Source organism: Lissotriton helveticus, chromosome 7 (assembly GCF_964261635.1).
Source record: "Lissotriton helveticus chromosome 7, aLisHel1.1, whole genome shotgun sequence".
Taxonomy (NCBI): domain Eukaryota; kingdom Metazoa; phylum Chordata; class Amphibia; order Caudata; family Salamandridae; genus Lissotriton; species Lissotriton helveticus.
Window position 1 is genome coordinate 765,931,279 of NC_136068.1, and position 23,800 is coordinate 765,955,078.

At 41.6% G+C, this 23,800-nt stretch overlaps 1 protein-coding gene across 6 annotated transcripts in view; it reads left to right on the top strand.

The window, feature by feature from the left end:
* The window catches only part of FNIP1 (folliculin interacting protein 1), a 333,439-nt gene extending 318,199 nt beyond the window's left edge, over nucleotides 1-15,240 (top strand). For all 6 annotated transcript variants that reach the window (XM_078653129.1, XM_078653133.1, XM_078653134.1 and 3 more), the window contains 3 exons: nucleotides 3,814-4,011; nucleotides 6,966-7,081; nucleotides 10,491-15,240. In XM_078653129.1, coding sequence (XP_078509255.1) covers nucleotides 3,814-4,011; nucleotides 6,966-7,081; nucleotides 10,491-10,569 — 393 coding nt within the window. In that variant the 3' untranslated portion in view covers nucleotides 10,570-15,240. The remainder of the gene's footprint in view (nucleotides 1-3,813; nucleotides 4,012-6,965; nucleotides 7,082-10,490) is intronic.
* Nucleotides 15,241-23,800: the final 8,560 nt, after the last annotated feature.

Genomic DNA, 23,800 nt, shown 5'->3' on the forward strand with positions numbered 1-23,800 from the left:
GGATTTGCATAGTTTCTTGACCTCTTGTAGTTAGCCTTCGCTGCAACACTAATTGAATGTTTCCCTTTAGCATGTTTTTGATCCTGGGCACCCACCTTTTTAATCTTTTAATCGAAGATGGGGCAAAGTAGCTCTGTGGTTTGAACCCTGAACCTTTAAAGTAACCAACCATTTGTCTGTTGATAAATGGCACCGAATTATCATCAACACACCAGAGTACCACCATCATCTAAATACACCTTCAAGAACACTATTCCCATGCTTTTTAACACTCCTATGTAGCGATGCTGTGAGCATCAACAATCACTGTCTCATATCACAGTTTTATACTTGTTTGGTGCGTTAGTTCAATTAAAGCCACCTTAAATGATGCCCCTGAAAGCATTTCCAAACTTAAAAGTCCTCTTACCAATTATTAGTATCTCATTGCTGTTTCTCAATTTTGGATTAAACTTTTTCAAAGCGCTCTTCATCTACCTCTGGTAAGCCCAAATAAATTGTCCATATTTCTTGTTTGCCTTTATCAGCCACAATGTGCTGCTTCACAGTTTCTAGCCTGTATCTTGCTTTTGTCAAAATGTTCTCTATACCATCATTCCTGCATTGTCGCCAAAAACAATCATTGTCTTAGTTTAGCAGTATGTGGCTGTTCACTCTTGTGCATCAGTTCAGTGATCTAAGAACAGCATACAGTCTTGCATCACCTCGTTCTCTGTCGGTCATCAGATTAAATACCACCCCAGTAACTGGTAAATGTAATGGACCAGGATGAATGTGAGGGAGTCACATAAAAGCTTACTTATAAGGAGATTACACACTTTGTTCTATTGCATGAGATTATTTTTATAAATGTACACTTTTTTTTCTCTTGGAACAGGTTTTATCAGACAAAAGACAAGTCAATAGTAAGGGTATCTTGGTTCTTCATTGGGTACCTCATAAGTAGTATTAAGAGGTCGAACTTCAAGGGAATTAAAGTAAAGAAAGGTCAATCTGGTTTTGTCAGTGTTCCATAACTCCATTCTTCCTAGGTCTCCCTGGGTTTTCTCCCACTCCGCCTCCCATTCTCCTATGCATTCTCTTGACTACCAGTATCAACCCTCTGGAAAATAAAACGGACCATGAGCGCATATTCTGACCGTCACTCTTTTCCCCTTCATCAGGCACCACTGCCATGCTCACAAGAATAAAGAGTTTTATTGTGTCTTTCACAATCTCAACTGGTGCTCCATAGTCCGGTCTTTGTGTTCTTACCAACCCTCAGTACACCTAGTGTCACCAAGACCCCCCTTATTAATGCCACTCTGTGACTGAATATTAAATCACTTGGCTGGTGCCATGGCTCCGATCCCGGGCTGTAGTGGTTGGGACCTCTGCACCTCATTTCCTCCAACTGCTGGGTGTATGTGTTGTTAATCCATAGTGCTCTTGTCAGATGACTCCAGTCAGCTCTGGACCTTCTCCAAGCTGGTTCCCTTCGCTTGTCCCCTTTCCATACGGCGACTCGTCAGCCCCTCTTGGGTACTCTTCTCGCTAGCTGCTCTTTGTTTCAGCCGTCCTCTCCAGTGGTCCGGCATCTTCCTCTTTGCTACTCTCCATATCCTTGCTCCGTTTTGTGTACTGGTTGGGCGCAAAGTCACTGGACCGAGTTCCTCGTCTGCGTGTACACCTAAAGCTGTACTCTCTTTCTTGTGTTGGAAGCAAGTGGCAGCATGTTGGATTTTACGCAGTCTCTCCCGCCATCCCTTTCAAAACTCTGCCTTCAGCTTTGAAATACATGTAGCAAAAGAACCATTCAGATCATTTAGGCATGACAAGATAGTGGGCATGTTAAATCTACATATTATAGAGAAATCATGTTCACAGGGAATAAATAAGTTATTTTGTCGCCATCCCTTTCAAAACTCTGCCTTCAGCTTTGAAATACATGTAGCAAAAGAACCATTCAGATCATTTAGGCATGCCAAGATGATGGGCATGTTAAATCTACATATTATAGAGAAATCATGTTCACGGGGAATAAATAAGTTATTTTGTCGCCATCCCTTTCAAAACTCTGCCTTCAGCTTTGAAATACATGTAGCAAAAGAACCATTCAGATCATTTAGGCATGCCAAGATGATGGGCATGTTAAATCTACATATTATAGAGAAATAATGTTCACAGGTAATAAATAAGTTATTTTGTCGCCATCCCTTTCAAAACTCTGCCTTCAGCTTTGAAATACATGTAGCAAAAGAACCATTCAGATCATTTAGGCATGCCAAGATGATGGGCATGTTAAATCTACATATTATAGAGAAATAATGTTCACAGGTAATAAATAAGTTATTTTGTGCACCAAAGATACTACAATCTTGAATTTCATTTCTTTATGACCTACATTACATTCACCAAGACATCTACATTTGTTACTTCTGCATATGTTGCCTCCATGTGCAGCATATGACTTTAACTGTTTGCAAAAGAAGTAGTTTTAACCCAGCATCAAATAAATAAAGCTCTAGCATACAGTTTGACCCTAACAGCTCTATGAATTAGGATGTTGTAACTAGTTATGTACCTCTAATCACACTTTAACGAAACACTCCAGCATCATGAACTTCTCTGTTAAGGTAAAATCTTGTTCTCTCCATCAGCCAAGGTTCAGCCGCTGTGCAGGATTAGAGTTGTAATCGTGAAATCTTTACGGTCCCTTATAGCAGCTTCAAACATCCTACCAGCCTTTTCAAACATCTAAGGTCGGAAAAAAACTAAAGGGAAACAATAAAGGCAGGTTAAAAAAGCAAATTTTGTTCTAACCTCCAGTCAGTCAATTGTCTCAAACCCCAGATCACATATTTCCTTATGCCCAGAATATTGAAGCATTAGGTCAATATTAAATGTTTATTACCTGAACCAGTTTCTCTTGTGGGCTGTTTCTGCATGATCACTTTAGCTCCAAAACTTCTACATATTGTTTAAGTATTTCATACAGAAGCATCTCTTAAAGAATGTGACTTCCATTGTTCTGTCTTGCTTCGTTAGACCAAAGACTAGCTTGGCCTGTGACTGAGGAGTGGCATTTGAGAGACAAAACGGCTTCCCAAACTGCACCACTTCATGCCACTTGGTTAGCTATTGAGGAAGCTTTCAGCACCCTAAACCAAAAAGGTGTCAGTTTTGCCTTTCCTACGATCAACAGCTCAAGGTCTTAGTGTCAAGTAATTTTTGATTTAGCCATGGCTAGAGCCAGTGGCAGAGTTGCTGCCTTTGAAGTTAGAAACTCAAGATGGAATGTACTGCCCCCACATTCTGAAAGCAGATTCCTCAACAATTGTAGCTTGCAAAGTGGATTGCCTATTGCATGTTGATCTCAATTCCCAACTACAGAGGTAATATTGTTGGCCTTCAAAAGAGAAATATCCACTTATCCACTGCAGATATTCTTAGGAGAGTGACGAAGTATTACTCCCTGGATGCATCATTCAGAAAGGATGTCGTTTTTAGATGAGAATTTCTGTACAATTTGTTTTGAATTTAGGAGGGATGTATACTGCGCACCTTCTAGTATATTAGATTGTAATATTAGCTTCCCAGAGCGACTGATTAAGAAACAAACTGCTTTCATGGGGATTCTGGTTCTATTAGACCTAGCTTTCCCATCTTCACACGAGCTATCCACAGTTGCCCTTGAAGCATATTCCTTACTTGAACCTTGCACAACACTTGATAAATATGAAAATATTGGTAATTGACTTTTATAGGAAAACCTAAAATGTGATCACTTCTTATATGAATACCAAATTCTTAAACATAACTGTTTTCTTGTAGCACCCGGTTTTGGATGAGCCCATTGCAGAAGCTGTCTGCATTCTCGCAGACCTGGATAAATGGTCAGTCCAAGTGGCCAGTAGTCAAAGAAGGGCAACTGAGAATAAATTGGGAAAAGAGGTGCTGGTATCAAGCCTGGTATCCAATTTACTTCATTCCACGCTTCAACTTTATAAGCACCAGTTGTCACCAAATTTTGTAAGTATGCAAACATTTTTATTTAGAATTTAAAGAACCTAGAGCATGAAAAAAGTGAGCATTATTTTTTCTTTTCTATTTTTTTGTTTAAATAAGCAAAATGATTCCAATGAACAGCAGTCCCTCTTTAGTTAGTGGCCATTTAGCATTTCCACTGGAATATATTTTTGGGGAGTTCTGTATAACCGTGGATTTTGCATAGCATGTTCTGATCTACATCTGTTCTTTTATAATAGTTTTGAAGACAAAATCATTTTCAAAATACATTTCATCCATTCAGCATGCTACTTTTTCAAGAAGGCTGCAATGGCTGGGCTGAGACATGTTTAAAGGGCTACTTAATTGGGTGGCCCAGTCAGGGCTGCAGGCCCATTAGTAGCTTTTAATTGACCGGCTCCAGTCACATGTAGTACCACTTTACTATGGAGTTACAAGTAAATCAGATGGGCTAATTGGATGTAAGCCAATTCAGCCAGGTTTTAAGGTGAGCACAAACCCTTTAACAATGGTTAGCAATGGTAAAGTGTGCAGAGCCTTAAAAGCCAACAAAAACTGGTTCACTAAACAGGAGGGTGAATGCAAAAGGTCTGGGGATGATCCACACAAAGGGTCAATTCCAATACTAAACAAGTTCCTTCCCTCAAAATATGCAATTTCTGAAACAGCACATTTTCACGATGTGCTAAAGTGTTAACATCATACAGATTCCCTTTATTTATAAAATTACAACATTTTCGTTGGCTGTACATCTCGGATCTGGTAGATCTGACAAGGCCCCAGCTTCTTTCAAGGTAAACCTTTTGCCAGGCCCAATCCTCCTTTTTAAATACATACAAGTCACCCCTAGGATGACCGTGAACAGCCAAGAAGGCAGGGTGCAGCGTATTAAAAAGTAGGACATGTACTTTTAAGCTTTACATGTCCTGGTAGTGAAAAACTCTTAATTCATTTTTTCACTACTGCAAGGCCTACCTCTCCTATAGGATAACATTAGAATACCTTATTACATTTAATATGTCATAACTTCCAATTGGGAGCAGGTAGACCCGTTGAGTTTGGTGTCTAAAGAATTGTAATTAAAAGCCCTATTTAATTGTAAAGTCTGATTTTTAATCATAATTCTGAAAATGGCACTTTTAGAAAGTTGGCATTATCTTGTTCTACCCATTTGGTACCTGCAGCCTGAACCTGGGTCACATGAGTAGGTGTAGCTGGCAGTTAGTCTTTGTGTATTGCTCCGAGACAGTGATAAAGAAGGAAGCTAGGTGTTGGAAGGATGGGCCACTCTGAGTTAACAGCTCCTGATGGGCATCCTATGATTTAAGATTTTCCATGAGTCTATCAGCCGAGATCGGTGCTGTACTCTTTTAAGAGTCTGCAGTTCTTTGAGGTTGTGTTAGATACCACAGAGACCGTTTACAATTTCCCCTTTCTCAGAAGTCATTGTAGGTGTATAAAAACGATATGTGCCTATGTCTAAGTGTGGAGAAATGGTGTTGGTTCGAGAGTATCCTAGTGACATTTAGTATGAATTTTCTCCTCATGTCTAAAAGATAATGAAGGTTATAGAAATTCTACTCTCCTTTGTACGGAAATGAATGTATAGATCTAGAGATGGTACTACTCCATTTCCTTAGATATTAATTTGCTCTCTTTGTACATTTATTATTCAGATCTCCAATGTTATCTTCTTAAATACTAACTAATTTAGCCTCATTTAATTTTGGTTGTGGTTACTGCTGCCACAACCTTCCTGGGACAATACTCAGAGGAAATTACATATCTGTGTAATAGAATTAAATGCAATATTCATTTAACTGATGTAAACACTTCCTCCCAATCTTTTAACTGATGTAAAGACTTCCTCCCAATCTTTCCTGGAAAAGTCACTTCTGTATGCATTCCTATACTTCCACTGAATCGCAAAGTAATTCAGAGGATACTAGTCTGGCATATGGATTTTTCTTTTCAAATAATCATCTGGCAGAGAATAGGTTCCTTAACTTTCCATGGGTCATGCTGTCTTAACACACCTAATGCGGATAGTATTATTACAAGACTTGGAGCAGCACAATGTATCAATGAAAGGCTACATCATGCTCACAGGTATTGATATCTGAGATCTACAGGTTAAACAAGCATACCTCTCTGGAGTGAGCCATCATCTCTCTAGGTTGTTATGAGTGCTTGCCATTTGTTATTGATGCACTTGTCCCTGTCTGGTAATCTCTGCCTCTTACAAGATCAGAGTTTGGTGTTAGTCATGATGAGTAATAAATCAGCTGTTCATCTCTATCTGTGCATGTGTATATATGTATAGTATACTTATTTATGTATGGGTGCGCATGTGAAATATGGACTGCAATTCTGGTATGTGTGGCACTGACACAGAGGGTAATTCTCTGTTGCTTGACTTGCAAAACACAGCTTGAAGCAGCAGGCTGAGTGTTCTATATTGTGATCAATATCCCAATAAGTGCATATTTATTTGATGTACCTACCTTTTTTCTAAAATATATATTTTCCTTCCAGCTAAGATGCATTACATTTTATGATCCATAAAGTAACACAATACAATAAAATACGATACATCGAGAAACTAAACAGTTGTGTTTTAGATTAACTGATCAGAAAGTAAATATTTAAAGCCTGAAGTTAGTTTTTGTATCGCTAATGTGAGCTAGGAGGTGGAGAGTAAACATAATAAAATTAGTTTTCAATTTGATTTACCTTTATAGCACCTGTACAATGTAAGCCAATGTATAGCCTGTTGTGGAGGTACTTTGTTTTCAGTAGTTTTGAACTAAACTTGCATGGAAGTGAGACGAGGGTAGATTCCCTACTATCATGACCTTCACATCCCCTGCAAATCTGTTTCTGTGGGTCATAACAGGCCATATACGCCGGGGCAATATTAAGTCATTTCATTATGCTTTTTTTTTGTTTCTCTTTAGTGCATCATGCACCTTGAGGATCGACTGCAGGAGTTGTATTTCAAAAGCAGGATGCTCTCAGAATACCTAAAGGGACAGGCGCGAGTCCGTGTGGAAGAATTGAGCAAGGTGTTGGGGTATGTCTTCCTTTGTAATATTTTTGGGAGATCCTCAGCGACTCCATGTAAAAGTGTATCAACAACAAATGCTCCAGGTATATCACTCTACTTGTTTGTTTACAGAGAACCTCTTTGATACCTGCTTAACTGATGAGAGTAAAAGCAAATAGTAGAAAGAGGTAGAGTGAGAGTGAGTGAGAGAGAGAGAGAGAGAGAGAGACCTGTATTCATATGGACATAGGATATGTCATTACTGCAGTAGCATTTTATAAGGGGACAATTGACAAAACCACTGGAGCACATATATGCGTAAGAGTCTGCTTCTCTCACAGTGGTGTTAGTGGGTCATGGGTCTCAAAGAGCCAAGTCTGATTCGGAAAATTTTAAGAATGTAAAATGTCATTGTCAAGGGGAGCCTTTTTTGCCATGGGCCTCAGAAGTTGAAAGTCCTCCTGTGACTCCATCTGTGCGCGAAGCGTAATGCCCAGTGGGTCTAATGCTACTGTTGAGTGGTTATGTTTTGAAACGATGACTTGCATCCTTGACTCTTTACATAGAGGTTTTGTGAGATATAATGGGCTAAGGGCTCGTGACAGGAAATGCCTTATGCTCTGAGGGAAATTACAAAATGTCAGTGACCCCATCCCAAGACAGTTGTTCAAAAGAGGGAAAATATGCATAGTTGACTTCACTCAGCCTTAATATACAGTTGATACATCCAAGACCTGTCCAGTTAAGGGGAACTATGTTCTTTAAGATTAAAGTGTTTCACAGCCCTTGCTTGAGGATGGTAAAGCCTGTCACTGTGAAGTAATCCATGCTGATATCTCCAAAAGAATATGTATTCATCTTTCTTCTGTTCCCAAATTGAGGGTGTCCTGTCAACTAGTAGTGGAATAAGATGTGCTTAATTGTGTGTTTATTACCTACCTCAAGTTCAAATCCCCTGGTTTGTGACATTACCCTGTAAGTGAATGGGAGGTGGGCAACTGATTTTTCTCTGTTCCTCATGGTTCTGTTACTGTCTAGTGTGTATTCTTTTGTTTGCACCTCTGGCTTGTTACACATATTTGACATTATAAATCATTTTCTTGAGACATCATCTGCTTGTGCGAGAGGATCACCCCCTGTCCTCCCAAGAACACTGCATCCTTTGTATAAAAAATAGTTCTGTGTCCAGTGTCTACCTAGAGACTGCACAGATGTCGAATATTTGAATAGTTATCTAGTTGGACCGAGAAACACAAAAAGTGATGGGTGGAATGCTTAAATTAATCTATTACTCTGGACAACATCCTAGGCCCTAGTTTCTTCTTTTTTTCCGGCCATCGAACAACTCAAACAGAACCAGACAGGTGCAAATGGGCTTTGGTTCTGCTACAGAAGGAAGCATCCAGCCCAAACTGGCAGGCCACGTCCCCTCTGAACAGGAGCACATGTAACACATATATGGGCCTTGTCAGTAGTGTAAAGCTATAGCACTGTTCTATGGCACAGTAAACATGGGACCATTGCTTAATTTCAGGTGGTTGTAGGTGGTGCCTACCGGCATTCTGTTTTTTTGGGGACCAGGACTTCTTTCTAATCATCAGGCTTTGACCCAGAGTACGAGAGAGGAAGGCAGAAAAGGGGGAAAGAAAGAAGATTAGAAATAAAAGATAACCATTAAAAATGGATAAGATCGGGCTGAAATAACCCTCCAGAGCGAGATAGAGAAGCAGGAAGTGTGTGGTGGTGGATGAAAGAGGCCTGATGTGGAATAAAAACTAAACAGCTTTGTTATTCTATAAAATCAATATTAGGCAGTGGGATTCTGAGAAAAAATCCGGGCCCTTTTTCTTTTAAAAATGAAGCACTGCGTGGGACGTATGTCTTGGAATATCTGTTGGCATCTTAATGCACAGCATGTCTGACAGGAATTTCCTAAAATAGATGCACAACTTTTTTTTTCATCGTCCCAGGTCAAACATCACAATTAAAAAGGATTTTGTTCTGGACAGATTACCACAATCCTAGATCCTAATGAAAGTAAAGAGTATTTGATTTATGATGGAGCCTTTGTTGGACTATGAAGTTACATTTGTGGCCGCATGGAGGTGAGAGTACTTAATCCAGGTGTTAGAGAAACACAATTTTACACTCAAGACTAGATCAAGTGTAACTTTCAAAGAGTACATGAGTAAAGAATACCTAAAAGCTCAACATCCAAGAAATGATCATGTGGCCATGTCATTCCAGGAGGTTTCATCAAGGTTTATGCAAAGTAGTTCTCGTCAGATGGGAGTTGGCGATAGTCAAAGCAGACACTTCCAAACTCCTGCCACCTTTTATAGGATGAGCTGGGCTGCAGCTGTACTTTGTTGGCCTCCGGAGACCAATGAGTTAAACTCAAAATCAAGTAATAAATTTGTGTTCACAATCACTCCTTGTCTGCAGTCTCCCTGTTGGTCTTGATCACTTCAGTCCACAAACCCCACTTCAGTATTATTAACTCCATTACTAACACTCCTAAGCAGGGGGAAAGAGGTTAGGGGCTCAAGATTTTTTCGATGTGGCTGAATAGGCATATCTTCTTGGGTGCAGCCATACTGTATCTCCATATAGCTGGGACCCGGCTATTTGGTGGTTGATTGTGGCAGAGGAGTAGGCCTCCTCCATACTAAAAGATAGGGGAGAATGTGAACATGCTTCCCAATCTAAGGGAATGCCAGAGGTGCCCAGGTGAATACACGAGTTGTTGTTCAGGCTTGCCAGCTATGTTTTTTATTGTAGAAAATAAATAAAAATAAGTTATAAAAATAAAGATGCTTTTCAATAGATCTCTGATAAGGGCCCGTCAAACATCCTAAATGAAAAAATGTCATTCTTTTAGGGTGCGAAAAATAGCAAAGTCGAATAGCTGGAAGAAGATGCTGCTGGTTTTCATCTTTAAAATACAACATAATACATTTACTTTTTAGGTAGCTGGTTTTTATTTTGATTGAAGGCATTCAGAAAGGTCTAAACTGAAGTACTGCCAAGGAGTAAGGTTTATTCATGTTACAAGTCCCAAATGGCTAGTGGGCGGAGAGCTAGAGTGTTGCACAGCCCTCGTTGGGCCTTCTATGGTGGGACCAGATGCACATGGGTGTGGTTAAACATCATTCTTTGAAGCTGTTCATGACTCTGCCACAGGTTGATAACAGGGGAGAGACTTTTGAAGCAAGTTCTTGTTTGTCACCCTGTGCATTAACAAAAAAGTTCATAAACACCTCCTGTAATTTTCATATACTTTCGGAGACACTTCTATTTTAGAACATGGGAACTGCCTACCAAATGGGAATGTACCACCTTTTAATGTCATCATTGTATTAGTATTGCATATTGAATTCATATCATCATGTGGCTGGCAATAATCTTTTTTTTGTTTGTTATGTTTGCTTTTTAGAATTGAATCCAACGATCTACCATTATTAGCAGCTGTTGCAAGCACTCACTCTCCATATGTTGCTCAGATACTACTTTAAATGCCACTCCGCAGAAAAATAGACTGTGTTTGTTGAAAAGTAAATGAGTAAGATGATGCAAATCCTGCAGAACTCAACTCCTTAGCCGAAGGATTTTAACTGGCAAATTCACGTGTACATACAAAAAAATATTTTTGCACATCTGGCAAATTATTTAAAAAAAATCCCTCAACAAAAGCATCATATTGATGATTGTACAGGATGGACGACAGTGTCTGCCATGGACCCTAGTTCAAGCAAGGAAGACTGGCACCATGTCCCAAGTGGCGTACTAAAATACAGCCATATATGGCTTGTTGCTCACACTTCTGGGCTCCGGCGCCACTCAACTAATGATAAACACCTGTCGGTTGATGAGCTATTTGACTGCCTTTCAACATTTGCTAGTAGGGCAATGTTTATTGAAGAATCCAATCATTTTTAGTAATATCTTGACATAACCCCTGCTAGTAAATATGAATTGAAGAACTAGAAGCTCATGTTCCGTTTTCCGAGCTGCTCAATTTTTACATTTGAATTCAACACTGCAGATGACTGTGCTTTTTTTTTGTTTTGGAGGTTGGAAGGCCACAACAGGTTGTTTTTTCCGACATCCGAACAATTCTCTTGGTTATGAAAAGTTTGTTGTACATAGGATTTTACACTTTGCTGATTAAAATTAAATAATGTATTGTCATAAAATAATTTGTTTGAGGCCTTCAGCTGCTAAATGACCTTGGACAGTCTATCAACGAACAGTGTGCAAAAGGGAAACAAATATATTTTAAATCAAAAGGGTCAAAAGCAGACTGAAAGCTTGGGAATTTTGTTAAATATTTCATTAGTACAACTCATCATATATTTAAAAAGTATCTTGATTGTCAGTGTCTCAGAGCAAATCCATTTGTATTCATTCTTGGAGAAAATAGATTTGTATTTTCTGAAGAGTTGCTGCAAAATGATTGCTTTATGTTCAATTTCACAGCCTTATGTACTGATGTCACAATTATACCTAAAATGAAAATCATAATGCTACTAAATTGTAAAGCAGTTTCCATGTTTTCCAAACAAAGTCTTGTGTTCATCAGCAAGAAATAAGTGTGGTATTTCTATCCTGGTCACTATATGTAATGTGCAAACCCATTGGCAAGGAGCTGCCAGAAGCATTTTGTACAAACACCGTCCATGTGGAGTATGTCTTTGGTAATGTAGTTGGCTGTCAACAGATGTTGTCACCAGTCTGTACTACCTCAATCTATTTTGACATCTTGTCTCTAGTGTTTTTATTGGGCTTCTTTTTGTATGTTTGTTTCTAGTTGACCTTCGTGAATTTCTCAAATTTCTCCTCTTTGAAAGCTGGACGGATCTGCTGTAACAAAAGCAGCATACAGAAATTACCTTTATCTCCTGTTATTTATTTAGACCATGCAGCATGCAAGACAAGTGGATGGCGGATTGTAAGCTGGAGTAACTGGAGTTAAGTTTGCTAGATCCTAAATAAAACCGATAATAGATGCTTTTCTGGAGGGGTGCAGCAGATGGATCTTGGTTCAGGCTCCTTTAGCACTCATTAACATTCTGGACTTTAGATGGCCTGTAAGTGCTATGAATCTGATCTGATTTCAGAAACCTTTTTAAAACTGGTGTGTTAAAACGTTGCCTTTCAGATCCAGCTCCTCATTCAGAAGCAAAGTGACCAGCATCAAGAGGGAATTTTCTTGATGCTGTATACCGTTTATATACGTACATTGAAATTAAATATGGATACATAGTGAAAGTCTCCTCTAGTAAGGCTTTTCATTGCCTGCACAACAGATTGGACACTATTTAGACCTCAGCTCTACCTTACATATTCCAACTCTTGATCATTCAAAAGTCATGTGATAAAAATCTGCTAAATTTAATTTTAACATTAGGCAGGACTTGCCACCCCATATCAGAGGTGTGGCTGGACAGCTAAAAGCAAGAACAAGATGTGTACAAATTCAAATTTGTTTTTTCCTAGCAAGCTTGTCTGGTCATCTTGTTTAGCTGGTTAGATTAGCATCTCCATGTGTGATGCACTTTCTTTTCACGTCTATTTACATACTAATTGTGAGAGTTATGAACATATAAGTTATCTAATCCAGTGAGCATTCGGTGTTCTAGGCATGACCATCAGTCCATCTCATCAGAAATATTTTTAAGTAAAGCATGAATCCCAAAGTCCTGTATAAGAGCTTATCCGCTGATGTCCATGTGTACGTAATGACCGTGAGCTGCATAATTTCTGTTGTTTAATAGTGCATGTTCAAACATGAACGTTTTCTTGGCTTTCATTATTAGTACTACATGTAATTTCTCTTACAGCAGGACCAGGCATTACATTTAATTTTCCATTCACAGTGGATTCCTTTGTTTATGGGTTCCAAAGCCTTTGTATGTGCCATTTCTGATCCTCCCCCTGCACTCTAATTTTAATAACAATGTGGCTACACTTGTTGCTCATGCGCGCCTGTCGGATTTGGAATTGTTAATGAGTGGTGTTTTAAATTTGAATTTCGACATGATGAGAGCCATGTGGTTTATCTTTCCTCCCATCACTGTGAATATATTGGTACAAAACAAGATCCAACTTTGCACGCTTGGGTAGCAAGCTCCCTGATCTTAATGCAATCTGCAGATTTTCCTGCAAAGTAGAAAAGCAACTTGAACGTTAATTCAAATTGGCATAATGGCTGTATGATATATACAGTTGTTGAGGATGTTATGGCATTTTGGCAAATCAGATAAGATTTCAGTCCATCTATTCTGGATGAGTACAGTATTTGCTCATCATTCGCCTGTAAAATGGGTTCCCTCTCATTCGTCAATATAACTAACATACATGCACCTTTCCTGATACTGTCAGTAGTCAATGTTGAAACAAAAATGGGGGGATCGTAACTATAACCTTTTAATAGAAAAATAAATTGCACAATCATATCCTGCAGCCATCAAGCTCGAACTAGATGTCCCTTAGTGTAAATGTTTCCAGAACTTACTGCATCTTACTTGATTGCGTACAAAAGCCATTGTTAACTAAGATATCTACAGGGACGTATTACATGGTTTAAACAGTCATGTGCAGCCCCTGTTTCCTCATTCTTAATTTAAACCTGAATGATACATTCTTTAAAAAATACATTTCAATGTGTAGCCTCATGAGGGGCTCTTAGAGGCGTTTTCTTTGTCCAAGCTAGCAATAATGCATTTATACCAAGTGCCAGAATTACCTGGCTGTTGCACTACCACAGACTTTATAAAGTCTGAGGCTATTTCTCACCAGCACATCACTGAGGACATTGTGTTCTCTCTATCATACCAATTTATATTGTGAGAGGTTTCACTTATCTTTGTTTATGTTGTATTTCCTTGTTTCTGTGATCATTTTCCAAACCATTGTTCCTTGTGTTTTCACTTTCAGTATCGCCGTCTCTGCAAAAAGAAAATCTAGGATTTATAGAAACTAAAAACAATTACTACTTTTACATTTTCAAATTCATGTGTACTCTGTCTGCAAGTTCATTAGCAAAACCTCATCTTCACAAAGAAATCATGTATTAAAATATAAAAGAAAACTATTTTTGTAACGCAGCACTTAAATATACAGTTTTGACTTTTGCATATATTTTTTCTCTCCTTTATAGTAAAGACTCTTCTGTATTGTTGGTAATGCACACTTTGATAAGTAGCCCCATATATTTATACCCTCAAACATGAACAAACATAAAATCGTTCAAAAATATTGCATCTTTTCATTTATGGTTTCTGAAAGTTCTAGACGTGTTTTAAAATAATTACTGTCCATTTGTGTGTCTTCAGACTTCCTATGTATGACCTTTCTTACTCTTCCTGTCAGCTTCAAACACAGATATGTAGTGTATTTGAAGACATAAAGGGGACGGATATACAACGAAGTTTCTGATACATATACTCAATCACATAGGCAAACATCCCTTCATAGGTGGGCAGTTTAAGAACTTTGCACTGCACAGGGACACAAGACGCGTGTTTCTTTTACTTTTATGCCAGGAAAATCTTTGCGCTGTAATGTGATGAATAGCGCATTGTTAGATTGCCTATCGGTGCAAGGTGGCCATCAAATAAACAGAATTGTTTAGAATCATCATGCATACTGTCAAAACAATTGGTTGCTGTTGCAACACACGTGTTTTTCATAAGCATCCTGTGTCTGTAAATAAATGTATAGCAGTCGCACCTTTACAAATTCATAACAAAAAGAGTGTATTTTTTAACAGATTAGTTTTGACATTTTCATATTCACAATTTGTCAGCATGTAAACACATGTACTGTTGCTAATTTACAATTTACTAAATTTGCTTTCTTGATTGCCAGACAAAAAAAGAAAACATTTTAGCGCATACAGTCGGGGCTTCCTGGTTTTGCAATCTGCAAACATTGGGATATCAAACAAAAAATATGCAAGTAAATGTATGACCGATATTTTTCCTCCATCTGTGGCAGATGTTTTATATCTATTTTTGCTTTGTTTAAATTATTCAGATGGCATTATGTGTAAAATGCTGGATACATGTACATAGCTGTTCTATACTTGCTTTGTAAATATTTTCCAAGATGTGCACTGTATTGTAATAATCATTCTCAATTTTTGGGGAATTTTGTGCAATAAATACAGATGCAGTCTCTCAGTTACCTTGTTGCTGTTAATTTTTGCCTACTTTCCGGATGCGATATTTGAAAATGCAGTGTGATGGTTTTGTTAATTGATTAATGTTTTTACCCTAAACAAAATCACAGTCTATTTTAAAAATCTGGATATCGTGTGACACGTTGTTTTTTCTCTCTTGATGATTGTTGTACAATTTGTGTTTTTGGTGCTATCCCTGTGAAACTGTGCAAGTGAAGTTAATCTACACTGTGTGCTAAAGTAGTATTCAAAGCATAGATAAAATGAGTCTCACTGAAAAATGTAATTTTCTGTAACCATAATGGAACGCAGCCTTGAGGGATTAAATATCTTTATTGTGTATGCCATAGCTTATTTTGATATCCAGATTGAAAATATATTCTCTGAAACTTTTAAAATGTTGCTTTGCCCTCTGCATTGGAGGCCACTGTTTAAGTAATCATTGATGAATGTAGTGGTTTGTAACTATGCAGAAGGTGTCACAAGTGTACAATTACAAACTTTCAAACTTATTCCCCTGTACTTCAAAAATGCATAATATTGGTCCTCAACCAAAATATAAATGGATAAGTTGGTATAGGTTAGTAATTATTGTACACCTACAGATAAGGTGGTGGATTGTTGAAAATAAGCGAAGTGTTTGAATATGGTAGCAAGAAGTACTTACCACTATGAGTTGATATTAGAGGTGCAGCACAAAAAACAAGCATTGGCATAACCAAAAGACCTTTTTGGGGATGCAATGACAAAATGACATCAATGGCATATGCCCTTTTTAATTTTTTTTACCAGTCCGAATTGGGTTGACATTTTTATTTTATTTTTAAAGCCGGTGGCAGGAAGCAACACGGGGATGGAAGCAAAGTGGGGGGACAGGGGCAAAGGAACACTGGGGGCGCAGGTGGAGTTAAAAAACATGGGGAGGCTATTAGAAAGCAACGTGGAGGGTGCAAGTGAGGGGTGGGGAAAAGCAAACTGGCGAGAGCGGGAAATGTGGAGGTGGGGAAGAAGCACATGGAGAGAGAAATCAGCACATGGGGAGAAGCATACAAAGGCAAGCACGTCACGGAGGGGGGGGGGTTGTGGAAGAAGCACAAATACAAGAGAGCAACATGGAGCACGGTGGAGGGAAGAAAAGCATACTAGGGAAACCGCTCCAAAACACATGCAATCTTTTTGAGTGTTTACAACAAAAGAAAAAAAGATGTTTCTAACCGTGAGCAGTGGAAGGACACAAGTTAAATGGCAATGCTCCAGGGGAGGTACAGACACAGGATGAACAAGGCAAGTCATCGTATAAGAAATAGGCAAATGAGAGTGACAGTAAAACCAACCAATGTGTAAGCAACAGGCAGGCTGCAAGCCTCCACATGCCTACAATAGGTCTTTCCAAAACAGACAGCTGCATTGTCTAGTAGGCTGGACCTAAAAATAAAGAAGCTGCAGCATGTATTTTTTGTGGTTTGTTTCTCAATTACAAGAACAGATTGAGAGCAGTACGCTCTGTATCTAGATATGAATTCCAGAAATAACCAATCACTTGAAGTATAGCATACTTACTCCAGTATTGGAACTTTCATAGATTCACATGCCTGAATCATTCCCCGTCGTCGAGACAGGAGTCTCCGGTATATAAAAAAGCAGTGCTTAGTAGTATAGCAAACTGAAAAGAGGCCTAGGCCCATTTCCCTTTTGCAACCCATAGCCTTTGTTATGTAAAAAAGGCCCAAACTTTTCTCTTAACCAATCAGAGCTCCTCACCCTCTAGAACACTCCTGAGAGAACCTTCTGCCCCTCAGATTTTTCTACCGCACGTTGTGCTAGGGAGTCTCCTTTGAGCTCTGCTCAAACTCTTTACTTCTACAGTATTTTGACTTGAATTTGAGGTTTTTACATCAACCATGTCTGATAAAGAGAGAAAAGGATTATTTAGAGCTTGTTCAACCTGCTCCAAGAAGAGGCTTTATACAGATGACCCTCACAAGGACTGCATCTACTGTCTCTACTTAGACCATAAGGCAGCAGATTGTAAGGTATGTCGTACCTTTTCAAATAAGACCTTGAGAGATCGTGAGGGAAGGCTACTGATTTGGCTTCAGAAAGTCAAATCCAGATAGGAAATCCTCTCAAGTGAGAGTGAGGAGGAGTCTGTGGTGTCTAAGAGATCTCAGAAGAGAAGTAGATCTCCTCAGACACATTCCTCAGGGGAAAGACCTGAGAAGGCCCTAAAAAAGACCACCCCTGGGTCTTCAGGGCGCAGTCCCTCAAAATCCCCTTCAGTCTCATCTAAGGGGAAGACAAGGGGGGGGAGAGAGGTGAAAGGAGCAAAATCCACCTCAGATCCACCACAGTCACCTCAGAAGATCAAGATAACCATCAAACGATCTTCTTCTGCGCCTTCTGAGGAGAAATCAACTCCGTCGACAGGACCGTCGACTAAAAAGGTGCCATCGACGACGACGAAAACACCACCGTCGTCGACGAAGAAGGAGAAGGCTGGTGAGAAAACGGCGTCGACGATTTCACCGTCGACAAAGGCGTCGACGGCTGTGTCTACGGCAGCGTCGACGACGGTCGTGTCGGCAGCGTCGACGGGGACTGTGAGGACGACAACGTCGACAAGGACAGCGTCAACGGTCACTACAACGTCGACGGTAGCGTCGACGACCATGACTTGGTCGACGACGGCGATGGGAATCTCGTCGACGAGGGGAAAAACACCAGAAAAAGGGTTGGTGCCTTGGAGAAAACCTATAACACCCGAGGTTACATCTCCGAGCAAGGTCTCCCCATTGCTATCGTCTCACTTACTGGAGGAAGAAGATTCGGAGGAAGATGAGGAGTATGGTATTGCCAGTAGCCCTTCGCAGCTACAGGTCAAGTGCCAGGAATACGATTCCGAGGAAGAATATGGGGGTTATCAAGAATAACCCCAGGAACAACACCGATATAGACAACAGCAACGAGAGGAGATGACCAGTGTACCATCCTCTTTATTGAAGGATCTCCAGGGAATGTTGGAGGATTATAGGAATAGATACCCAGCGGCGCCAGTCGCTCAACAGACCATGGAGGCTACTCCACGTCCACGGTCGGTTCCAGGAACTCCGATTCGTAGGAGAGAGATTGTGCCGGAACCTACTGTTAGGTCACCACCACCGACAACACACCACGATACCTCCGATGAAGATCAGGAGGATGGTGAGATTACGGACACAAATACAGAATGGCATGATTATATCGCCCCATCACCTGCAACTCCTCCGCAGAGACCAGTGAGCTCTCCACTGGAGGACATTGGTGGATTTCATAGTTTGATGGAGAGAGCCACTGAGGTTTGCACTGACCATGACAGAGGAGAAAACTGAATGTTTTCTATATGACTTTAAAGACTCGTATCGGAGATCTGTGCGATCTCTACCCTTAGTGTCTCATATCTGGAAAGAAGGATTGAAAGTTATGGAGACGCCAGCGATGGTAACACCGGTACTGGCCAGACTGGATAAAAAGTATAAAGCACCAGTCGATGCTCCAGCTTGCCTTTTAGGTCTTCCCAAACCTGATTCTGTGATCACGCAGGCGGCACAACAGAAATCCATAAACCCATCTGCACCGATTGCAACACCTCCAGACAAAGAGGGCAGAAGGTTGGATAACGCATGGAAGCGTTTCTCATTAATGTCTGCTCTGCTTGTAAGAGTAGCTAATGCCCTTGCCATATTGGGGAGGTATGGCAGGCAGATGTGGTGCGACCTGTCTCCCTACGTTAACTTGGTGCCAGATCCAGAGAAGCAGGAGGCGAAGAAAATTCTCATGGAAGGAGAGAGGACTTCGGCTGAAGTCATAGACTGCGCTATGGATATAGCGACCATGGCTTTTAGATCCCTGGGGGGAGCGGCTGTCCTGCGCAGGGGCAGGGTTGGCTGCGAGCAACAGCATTTAGGCCAGAGGTACAAAACAAAATATTAGACCTCCCTTTCAATGGAGAAGAATTATTTGGGAAGCATATAGATGATACGCTGGAAAGTATCAAGAAGGATACTGATACGGCAAAGGCTCTGGGTACACTGCAGTACAGAAAAACCCCTTTTCGTGGCTCCAGGGGTAGAGGTCAATCCTCGTATAGAGGAGGATACCAACAAGGGAGATATTCATCTTCTTATCAGTCCTCATCGCAGCCGTACCGTCAGCAATATAACCAGCGTCGGTCAGGAGGATACCCAAAATCAACTCCAAGAGGACGTGGTGGCCGAGGAAAGGACAACACACGTCGGCAATGACAACCTCCACCTTCCGGCTTTGTCAGATGCTCCCCTGGATGGAAAGATTGCTCACCATCTTCAAAATTGGCGGAAAATAACAACGGACCAATGGGTCCTAAAAATTGTTCAATTCGGTCACACCCTAGAATTCCTTCAGACGCCCCCTTGTACGCCACCGATGCATCAGAGAGCCAACCATCTGCATCAACTCCGGCAGGAGATTCGGACAATGCTCCGAAAGGGAGCAATAGAACCGGTACCGAAATCCCAGGAAAACAAGGGGTTTTACTCAGATCCTTAAACTCCTATCTCAAGAAACAATCTTTCAGCATACTGCCAAGACCAACACAACACCTTTGCAGAGCTCTTGCCTCTCTCATGCCGCCCAGGAGACATATGGCAGCCACTGGTACACTATTTGCTTAAACGCTCAACGGGAGAGGAACAGTCAAGCGATGCACCCGACGCTCCCCAGCTGCATTGACACTCTCGTGGACCTAGATATCTGCCCTGGGGTAAACAGATAGGCTCTCTTACCCCCTCCGAAGCCTGAGCATCCTCCCCGCTGCATGAGCCGGAGGTCCCCCTCCGAATGCCCTATGCTCTTCGTATCCTGCTACTCCTGCAGTTTGCACCCCACGGACTTCCACCCACACTACCCATCCTGCTCAGGACAGATAGGTTTCCCCGCGCAGCGCCACCTGCCAGGACCGCCGCGATACACCACTGCCATACATTCTTAGGACACAGTCATGTAACACCTCTCATTTTGTTAACATGTTGGGATGGTTTATGGTTTTTTGTTTCATGGACATCAGAACAATGACGAGGCTATGCACCCGTTCACGAAAAACCTGTTCAACTGCTGCTTATCCTTGCTTGGATTGGCCTCTGCCGAGTACCGGACAGTTACAGCGGCATTCGCTCATGCGCCGCCGGGCCCCCGGGATGCCGGCTGTCAGGCTGTGTATTGTTACTACTGCATTGCTGCCGGCCTCCGGGTTGTGGGCGCTCCAAGCTGTGTATCCTTTCGCCTTTCTCTTAAATAAAGCAGAATTGAACCCCAAAAAAAAAAAAAAAAAAAAAAAAAAAAAAAAAAAAAGAAACAATCTTTCAGGATGGTATCCCTACAGGACATCCTTCCGTTATTGAACCCAGGAGATCATATGACCACATTGGACCTACAGGACGCGTATTTTCACGTGCCAATACATCCTGCACACAGGCAGTACCTTCGGTTCTGGGTAGCCGGAAGACATTACCAGTTCAGGGTGCTGCCATTCGGCTTGAAGTCAGCGCCAATAGTGTTCACGAAATGCCTGGCTCCAGTGGCGGCTGTGTTGAGGAAGCAAAGACATCAAATATTTCCGTACCTCGACGACTGGTTAGTCAAGGCACCATCGAAGACACAAGCCAGAACGTCGACGCAAGCTTGCATAGACTTATTCGCCAATTTAGGATTGACTCTAAACGAGTGAAAGTCAAACCTCCAACCAGCAAGAGTGATTACTTTTCTGGGGGCAATATTGGACACGGAATGCAACAAAGCGTTTCCCTCCGAGGAAAGACAACTGAGGATTGTGTCCCTCTTCCAAGACTTGGGAAAAAGAAAGTCTCTTTCAGTCCGCAGGTACAAATCCTTACTGGGCACAATGTCCTCTTGTATTCCACTGGTACCTTGCTGCAGGCTAAGTATGAGACCATGGCAAGAACAGATCGATCTCCAATGGCGTCAGGCGGAGGGATCCTTCGAAGATACAATACAGGTGACACCAGTCATGCTGCAGGCTGCAAAGTGGTGGACTCAAAAGGCAAATGTGTCTCAAGGACTGACGTTTCTAGCAAGAGCAGCTCCGCTAGTGGTAACGACGGATGTGTCGTTAGAAGGATGGGGAGCTTTCCTTCAGGTCAGCGGCCGTTGGAAGGCAGAGGAGCAGCAATTACATATAAATCTGCTGGAACTCAGGGCGATTCGCTTGGCATTGCTGGCTTTTCTGCCAAGGATAAAAGGTGCGCCGGTGTTGATAAGAACAGACAACACCACGGCGATGCATTATGTAAACAAGCAAGGGGGAACAAGATCTCTCTCCCTGTCTCAGGAAGCCCAGGAAATATGGGAATGGGCTATTCAGCAGGGAATATCACTGACAGCAGAACATCTCCCGGGGGATCAAAACGTCAAGGCGGATACTCTCAGCAGGCTAAAATCGTCCTGCCACGAATGGGAGCTAGACCAGGGGATCCTGGACAGCATCTTTCGAAGATGGGGAACACCGATGGTAGACCTCTTCGCTACGAAGGAAAACAGAAAATGCCAGTACTTCGCAAGCTGGCTTCCCCAGAGGGGATCTTGGGGGAATGCGTTTTCCATGGCATGGTCCGGCATCTTTGCCTACGGTTTTCCTCCAATTCCTCTTCTCCCCCGCGTACTGGTGAAGATCAAGAAAGAAGTGTGCAGGCTGATCCTAATTGCCCCGTGGTGGCCCAGACAGCACTGGTTCACGGAACTGCTGCTACTGTCGGAGGACCGTCCAGTTCAGTTGCGCCTGATTCCATCGCTTCTGACAATGTCCAAGGGGCAGGTGCGCCATCCGGACCCGAAATCCTTGCGATTAGCAGCCTTTCTCCTGAACACTGTGAGTTTAGCCATCTGAACATCTCACACAAATGTAGGGACATCCTATCCAAGGCCAGAGCGGAGAGTACCAACAAAACCTACAGGAGGAAATGGAAGAGGTTTTGTCTGTGGTGTAAGAGAAATGGTGTTCACCCTCTTACTGCTGCACCTCATCAAATTATACCTTACATTCTGCTGTTAGCAAAGTCAGGATTAGCACACGCCTCCATCAAGGTGCATTTGGCTGCGATATCCCGCTACAGGAGGTCATCGTCAGGCCCATCTTTATGGTCCTCAAGGATTATCAAACAATTCATGAAAGGGATATTCAGAGTCTTTCCACCAGTAAAGCCTCCACCTCCTGTATGGAATCTGAATATTGTACTCTCTCAATTGATGAAGCCACCATTTGAACCGATACACAGGACAGACCTGAAGTTCTTGTCCTGGAAGGTGGCTCTTCTCATTGCATTGACTTCTGCGAGAAGAGTAGGTGAACTACAAGCGCTCACGATTCAGGAGCCTTTCTTGAAGTTTCAAGAGGATAAAATGATTCTCAGGACAAACCCTAAGTTCATTCCGAAGGTGCCAACTGATTTTCATTTGAACGAACCATTGGTGCTGAAGCGTTTCTTTCCTCATCCATCAACAGCGGCAGAAAGAGTACTGCACTCGCTGGACGTTCAGAGATGTATGAAATTTTACTTGAAAGAAACTAAGGCGTTTCGCAAGTCTTCCCAGTTATTCGTGGCCTTCAGCGCACCCAGAAAAGGTTTCCCGCTGTCAAAGAGGGGAATTGCCAGATGGATTTCCAGTGCAATCGTCTACTGTCATCAAGCGGCTGGAAAGCCTTTGAATGCACGAGTCCGTGCCCATTCCACGAGGGCAGTGGCCACATCCACTGCATTATTTGGAGGAGTGCCAATCCAGGACATCTGCAGAGCAGCAACCTGGGCATCTACGCACACCTTCACCAGGCACTACTGCTTGGAGGTGGCCGCAGAATCTGATGCGGCGGTGGGAGAGGCGGTACTGCGGAATATCATCCAGTAACGGTGAGCCTTTCTTGCATCCCTCCTTCCATAATTTCTTGTGTTTACAAAGTCACATTTTATATAATTATGTATATATGTATATGAGATTATGCTTCATTCTCTAATGGTACTGCATGGTTATGTAATGCATCAGGAAAATGTGCTTTGTTTTTTCACTGCTCGCTATTCTGATTCAGGCATGTGAATCTATGAAAGTTCCAATACTGGAGTAAGAAAACAAGTTACTTACATGTAACTTTAGTTCTCCAGTATTGGAATCGTTCATAGATTCACATGCACCCACCCTCCTCCCCTGAGAGGCTCACCTCGGATTTAGCACAATAAGTGTGTTATATGCACAAGTGCGCGAAAAATCTGAGGGGCAGAAGGTTCTCTCAGGAGTGTTCTAGAGGGTGAGGAGCTCTGATTGGTTCAGAGAAATGTTTGGGCCTTTTTTACATAACAAAGGCTATGGGTTGCAAAAGGGAAATGGACCTAGGCCTCTTGTCAGTTTGCTATACTACTAAGCACTGCTTTTTTTTATACCGGAAACTCCCGTCTCGACGACGGGGAATGATTCATGAATGTGAATCTATGAAAGATTCCAATACTGGAGAACTGAAGTTACAGGTAAGTAACTTGTTTTCA